The sequence below is a fragment of the Perna viridis genome, chromosome 15 (genome assembly GCF_037379345.1).
Source record: "Perna viridis isolate PV_CMFRI_1.1 ecotype Kerala chromosome 15, ASM3737934v1, whole genome shotgun sequence".
NCBI classification, from domain to species: Eukaryota; Metazoa; Mollusca; class Bivalvia; order Mytilida; family Mytilidae; genus Perna; species Perna viridis.
Window position 1 is genome coordinate 12,185,612 of NC_142459.1, and position 8,044 is coordinate 12,193,655.

Sequence of the window (8,044 nt, forward strand, 5' to 3'; positions counted from 1 at the left end):
ATTTATTTTCAGATTTTTTTAAAAGAATTAATCTATTAGCGGTTTATGGCTATTGAAAGTGCTGTTACTTACTTCATTGCAATTAAGCCGACCTGCCATTTGAACATTCCTTCCAAAATTAAAAGGCGGCTTCATAGCATGAATCATAGTAACAGTTATTTTAAGGACGATTTTCAATGTTCCAAAAGTTTAACAGATAAGGAGTTTTAGGATAATAAAAGATAGGGTATGAAGAAAGGCAAACAATGCATCGGTCACCATAAGCTGAAGGTCTTCAACAAGTGTAAGGCACATCTTTAAGCAAGCTCTGAAAGTCCGGACAACAAAAATGATGAATCCACGATAGTAGATCTATGATAATTTTTGATAATCAAGCTTAAGGTTATAAAAACGACACCATTGATCTCCTTGCAATGGACATGCGCATTACAACTGCGGTGTGTTTAAGCTAGTGTTATGTAGCTTTAACCATCCCGTTTATCCTTAATGTAAGGTAAAAATGAAGTTTTACCACCTCATTCAATCGGCCGGATTCTTAAACAGATGATAGTTAAATAATAACGCATATGTATATACCTTTGTAGAGCAGATATTAATAAAAACTAAATTTCTCTATCCAAGGGTAAATTGTTAGTATTTAAATATTTGATTTTAATTGGGGATATTTTGATATTGAACAAATAAGATAGACAATAAATTAAATACTTGAATTAAAAAAGAACATAAAAGATATCTAATAACTGCTAAATTTCGTACTTTACTTAAAATGATTTGCATTAAATTTAATTAAATTAATTTTCTGAATACATTTAAATCTTTTGTCTTTGTCATGATGTATCATAATTGTAAATGTCTATTATATGCTTCATAACTTTATACATTTTGCCAACATGTGATATGTATCAAATTAAAATAATAATGTGCTATTAAAAAAGTCATCACGCGAAGTGTTATGTTGTTGTGTCAAGATTTTCAACGTCTATATTTGTTTTGTATGTAACTCTTAGGTATATAAACGAGACGAAAAAAAAAATAAATATGCAAAATTGTCACATCAAAGATCCAGAAAATGGAACCGATTTCAAAAATCAAGATCATGAAAAATTTGGTGTTCATCAAAGAGAATTTAACCCAAATCGGACGAGTGATGGATAAACTTATCGAATACGACCTGATAAGCATGGACGAAAAGGCTGAAATCCTCACAAACAAGAGTCTCGACACACAATGTGATTTACTTCTAGAACGACTGATAAAACGTGGAGGTTTTGATGAACTAGTCGAAGCTCTAAATATTTCAGGCAATGTGTACGTTGCGAAAAAGCTTACCGAAACAGAAGGAAGAGCACAAGGTACATTGTAGAAATCATGTAATAAATAAAGATTTTTATAATAACTTCAATGATAAAATGATGTTATATGAGGTGATTTTGAAAATACACCTATTTTTGTTTAATCATGTAAAAGTGTTGGTATCAAATGGAATGGCCGTTTTCTTCAATCAAAATTATTTGGGTCACTAATCCACTTCAGGAATAATGTGTCGTTTTTACTTTTTTGGTAATATTTGTTGTAACGTTTTTGTGCATATCAAACGGTAGCATATTGTTTTTTTTAGCTAAATAGTTTTAGAATAATATTTGCAGGTTTAGAATTTAGAAGCTGTTCAACTAGTTCGGACTTTGTGCATTGAGTTCTTAAATTACGTATCATGAATGTAATAGACTGCAAACAGAGAACATCACTCCGTTCTCTGTTTTTATTTGCCATGCAAACGTGTATACTTAAGTATTCCTTTTTCATTGATATTGTAGGCATTGAAAGAGAAGAAACGACTTTCATGGTAAATGTTTTGAATTGCAGTCTTTGTAAAGTAAGAATGGAGGTGATTCATGAATGTCAAAAACCCATCGAACTTCCTCCTATTTCTTATTCAGTAACACGAACGTATCACATGACCAGACTTACAAATATAGTTTGTCGTTTGGTTGTTGAATTCGAAGAGAAATATAGAGATTGTGCTTGAAATTGGCCCTTTGTAAGAGTTATTATTCTTAAATTGATTTGATTTGGTGGATTTAAGTGAGATATGAAGTATAGTTTTTAAAAAAAAAAAAAAGATACAGATCGAAATTCAGAAAGGACAACCGTTGCGTAAAAATATCGCATTTGTAGACCGAGAACGCATTATTTGTTAAATACCACGAATCACCTTTACTACATAAATGTAACATGTTTATATGGATTATATATATGGTTATTGCCTTGTCGCGTAATTGGTCACGTTTTCTGATCTTGCAACGCAGTTCAGAGTTAAAGCACGGTATATGTCGTTTATAAATCTCAATCATTTTGTTGAAGATTTCAGCGCACATCAGATCGATGTTATCTATATTATTCAAATATTCTACCCAATCGATCTAATTGAAAACATCATCGTTAATTGCATTAAAATCTCAGGGATTGTATAGCCACACCGTCCATCTGTTTGGTGCAGGAATTCTTAAGTTTCTGAGGTATCTTCAAATGCACTTGTGTAGCCTGGTGGCACCTTTATGACCCTACATTAAAATGGTGATTCGATCCATTTTGAATATAATTATAAAATTTATTTGTTCTTCTTGAATACGAAAGTTGTTAGTTTGAAAGTAACTTTACGAAATATGCAACATGTTTTATGAGAAATATTTCATCTTTTACAAGAACGCCATTCTTGTAACTATAATTTAATAACACTTTTAACATTGATAGATTGATGAAAATCAGAAAGAAATTTTAGAATTGATTAAAGACAAAGAAATTATCAGAATGAGGTATGAAGAATTGATGAAAAAATATAACAACTTAAAAGATAAAAATAAAACCAAGTCAGACGAAATAAAAACGTTACAACAAAGGCTTGAATTACTGGAACAAAGACAGGAAAGCACTGTCGGACTGACTCAACAAACTGACGACGACAAGAACATAACCATAGACAAATTAAAAGGCGACAACGAACATTTAGAACATGTTGTTGTTACGTTGGAAGACAAGATTGATGAACTAAAAGAGGAAGCAGCAAAAAAAGATGAAATGATTATGAAACTGAAAAATGAAGTTGGAAAACTGCAAACGTCAATTGAAGCTGGGAAGCAAGAAAGGGAGAAGTTGAACCAAGAGCTACACAAAGAAATGGCTAAAATCAGACAACACAACGACGAAAGATTTGATCGGTTGGAAAAGTTGGTAATACAACAATCGGAAAACAGAAAAGGCTTAAAAGTGTTACCAGCCAGAAATCTCAAAAAGGCCAATAACAATTTACGCTATTAAGAAGTAATCACTTGTAATCGTTACACCATTGCAACAGATTATTAAAGTGTACTGAAAAAGAAAGGAAAAACGCTCCAAGAAAGAAAAGTTTATCTCAAAACATAGAATAATACAATTTTACATTTTCATCATATGGATATTGCTGTTTGTTGTCTATTACCAGTTTTTCAATTTTTAAAAATTTTTGTTTACTTATACCAGACGTCATTTGCGCTAAAACCTTTCCCAAACTACATCTTAAATCATTTTAACCCAAGTTTGCGGCATCCTGTATGTGTTTAAATTGAAATGTTGTAGTTGTAAATCATATGTAGTTAACTATTTTTGCGAATATTTAATAACAAGTAAAAGCTTCGAGTTATTACTGTTGAGTTTCATGAACAGAAAAGGATAAAAAAATAAAACAAAAATTAAAAAAAATGGAAATAAAATGTGTTTGTTGAAATAATGAAATTTATACATCAGTTTATTCATCATACTTTGTTGAATGATTCATTGTATTATCTATGAAAAAAACAAAAATAAAAACAAAACAAAACAAAAACAAATAATAATAATAAAAAAAAACAACAAACAAACAGACAAACAAACCAAATAAACCTTTGTATTCTTGTTTAAAATAGGATAAGTACAACTGGAATAAAAACAAACAAACTAACAAACATACAAACGAAACAAAACCAAGCAGAACAAAACAACAAAACAAAGCAGTTCAATACAATAAATAGATAAAATTAAAAAGCTCTGGTAATTACTGAAAGATAGCTAAGACATACTAAAAAAAATGTTTTTACATAGGGTTGCAATTAGCGGTATTAACGTCAATAACTAAAAAGCTAAGGTTTGGTGTAGTTCAATACTAAAAAAATGACTTAATTTATACGTAGGGCTGCAATAAGGGACGAATATCTCTATTTGTGAAAACAAGGTTCAAAAAAAGGACAATGATTTGAAAATCTTAACCATTGACAATTCATCTATCAAGGACTGTTGATAAATCCATCAGAATTTTGTTTTATGTTAAAAATTGTATCAGTATGACTCTAAGCAATAAAACTGCACACAAGTTTCGTATACATTTAATCTATAAAGCACTGCTATATATTTAGAACCATATTTTTGAAGGAAACCAGTTATCAGTAACCCATAAATACTTTGGACTTTGTGCTGGCGGTGTTGCTAGAGATGTCATAGCGGTAAGAGTTCGAGTCCTGCGGAGAGAACGACCAAAACATTTGCATCGCAAATTTAACAGTTCTAACATCGTTGGGAATTTTTCAGACCCTTCTATAAGTTTAAATTATCTTCCCTGGATCAATGTGATCGATGGAGCAGTGTAGCGAATAGAGTCGTCACATTCTGAGACGTTTGTATAATATTGATTTTTTGTGACATGCATTATTAGTTTGAACCTCTATCCTACCTAATAACATCTAGATGAACTGTGCCGTACTACCATACATCATGTACTAAGAGCCCTAGATTAATCCTACGAGGAGGAATGACCCGGCCAGCGAAAGCTACTTTTCTATATAGTCTAGCTGGTCGAGTGGCCTTGGGCGCTGGACTTTGTGCAGGTGGTGTTGCCATAGATGTCGTTGCGGTAAGAGTTCGAGTACCGTGGAGGGAACGACAAAAATGACATCGAAAATTTAACAGTTCTAACGTCATTGGAACATTGTCAGACCCTTCCACAAGTTTACATTATCTTCCTTAGGAATCGGAATTAAAAAGTTCGAAGATGAAATGTCAGGTTTGTGAGTGAATAATCCGATTTTACACATCCATAAATGTCATTGCGTTTGTCGTATAGTTCCGTCATTAGATTTCCTTTACCATCGATCTCTTAGTGTAGGTCAAGAGTTGAAAAATCATAGATTTAATGCTATTGTGTACTGATAATAATCGAGAATTTCTTTTTATGCGAAAATTAATAAATATTGTATAGGAGGTGTCCATATTTCGCAATGAATTAGGTATAATATAGATATAGACGCCGCCTATGGCAGAGTTGATTCATGGTGTAAAAACACTAAACAAACGATACTTTTTCTGTTTACTAATGCTATATTTCTACGCAACGACAGTCCTTTCTATATTCAGATCAGTCTTTTGGAGAAAGCAATCCATTGAAAGAGTAATCAAGGGAACCAAGGTTATAGCGGTAATCAAAAGAATGTAATCCAGGGAAAAAGACCAGACATGGAAAACAGACACACACAACAAAGAACATAAAGTAACCAAAATCATACATACATAAATGAGCAACTCGGACTCCACTAAAAACTGGGAGCATGGACCAGGTGCACCGGTAGGGTAAGCGTCCTCTGCTTTTCTAGAAACACCAATCGAGTTGCTCATAAAAAGTCCAGTCCGGGATAGACAAACGAGGAAAGGTGAACTATGACCCGTTAAATAAATCAGTGTTATTAAAAGACTTTTCTTAATAAATGTTTTACCTATACATGTACAATTTATTGCTTTGTAACAAAGTGTCTTTTTAATAATACACAAACAGAATAATGTTTGCTTCTCAAAATGCAATCTTGTCAAAAACGAATGTAACATGCATGCTTCACTTTATCGGCAGTGGATTGTATCTTAAAACATGCATTAAATTATAACATAGAATGCTTTTTATCAATTATTTGGTTTCATGCACACAATAAATTGTTTTAAAGTATAATATTGAATGACAAGCAACATTTTTTCTTTATACAATGTTATTGTAATAACTTCCAGTCTTTGTTGTTTTGTCAATGATTTATATTAACTGTTGATATGAATCAAATCTTAATATAAACCGATTATGAAGCGATGTATTACTTTGATGTATGTAAAGGATTTCCATTGCCTCCTCGTCAAATAAGTGACACCTTTAAAAAAATAAATAACAAAAATACGCAGAAAACCTGAAATGTACTTGCACACCATCACATATCAAATTTCACTTTTATATCATATGCATATTTGTTAATGACTTTTGAAGATTAAATAATCGGAAAAAGAATAACGTTATCAGGATCGGGAAAACAGTAACGGTTATTTGATGATTTTTTTTTATCAATCTTCAGAGTTAGCAGGACGTAAATTACGACATTTTTTCACTGTTCGTTTCCAAGAAAAAAAATCGTTATAATTTGCTTGCATTTTAGCGCATTAGAAACAGAATGTTTTAAATCATCGCGTACAACTATCATCCCTTCTATGTAATCACCTTCTATGTAACTTAGTAGAAATTTACACACACAAGAGATAACACAAAATAACTAAAATAACAAATACAAAATAACTAATAAGGAACTCGGAATCCACTAAATTCTCTGCTTTTCTAGAAACACCAACCGAGTTGCTCATAGAAAGTCAAAGAGGAAAGGAAACTATGACACGTTGAACAAATCAGATTTAATGGCGCAGATCGAGGTTATTTTAAATAGACCGAAAAAATATAACAGTCATTCCTTATAATTTAATTTAAGTACCATAATTAAACAAGTACACTCCTTGAAACGTTCACGTGTCCCATTTTAGCGTTCGTGCATCGTTTATCGTGCGTTTACGCATCGTTTTGCGTTCATTTAAACGCAAAATGAACGCACGATAGAAGCGTTCTTTTAATCGCACGCTAACAGGGTTCGTTTAAACGCACGACAGGAGCATTCGTTTAAACACACGATACGAGCGTTCGTTTAAATGCACGATAGACGCGTTCGTTTATTTTTGTACTTCGATTATCTGCTATATTTAATTTATTTATGTTCATTAATTCAATTTTGTATTTTTTCTTTCGTCATTGTTTGTTATTATTACTGTTGTTTATCCTTCATCTATCGTGCGTTTCAGCGCACGCTAGGAGCGTTCGTTTGTCGAACATTTAAACGTACGTTGGGAGCGTTCGCTTATCGTGAGTTTAAACGCGCGATAGAAGCGTTCTTTTTATTACATGATAGAAACGCTCGTTTATCGTGCGTTTGGTTAATGTTTAGTGTGCGTTTACGTATCGTGCGTGCGGGAAACATAAATGACTCAAGAAGTGTAAATCATTCAAAAAGTTTGATGACATCACAGTTATTAAAAAAATTGGTGTATGAGATGTAAACGAAATATTTGATTCAATCCGAAATCGTGTTCTTTTGAAATTAAATTACCAACATTTGACCCTCCCATATCGATCTGTTTGGATTAAATGGTGCAGGTTTTTAAGCTTCATTGGGACTATTGATTAGTAAAATACAAATGAATTAGATGTGTATCTTAATGATCAAATATAGTTTATCGTAAAATATCAGATTTTGAAGAGCGTTAAGTGTAGCAGCTTGTGACAAGGTTCCAAGAAAAATACGTTTTTTTATGTAGGTAAGAAGTTTTGCTAGACCTCTTTAAAATTGTTTAGAAAAAAATGTTTATCTTCAATCCCTCACTTCCTCCTTTCTTCGATTTGTTCAATTAATGAACTCAAAAACGTAAAAGAAAGATGTCAAAACCCTAAAGAGTTATTGATGATGTCAAGCATTCAAAATACAGTCCGTCTTAGAAATGTTACCTAAAGTCCTCATCAATAGTTGGGTGTTTTCTTTTCAAATGACGTAATATATCTGCGCTACCAAAACGATTACTCGACAATACTTAAGTCACTCTCCATACTAAGAATCATGCAAAATGTGAAAAATGGTTGGTCAGCCTACATATCATTATTTTTATATATTGCTTGAAATGTTATATTAAACAG

General features: G+C 32.0%; 1 protein-coding gene across 1 annotated transcript; it reads left to right on the forward strand.

Moving 5' to 3' along the window:
* The first annotated feature begins 781 nt into the window (after nucleotides 1-781).
* LOC148596956 (uncharacterized) lies at nucleotides 782-4,379 on the forward strand. Its single transcript, XM_088563073.1, has 3 exons — nucleotides 782-1,352; nucleotides 1,815-1,843; nucleotides 2,752-4,379. Exons 1-3 carry the CDS (start codon nucleotides 1,070-1,072, stop codon nucleotides 3,313-3,315), a joined length of 876 nt encoding a protein of 291 aa, XP_088419199.1. The 5' UTR covers nucleotides 782-1,069; the 3' UTR covers nucleotides 3,316-4,379.
* The last annotated feature ends 3,665 nt before the right edge of the window (nucleotides 4,380-8,044 follow it).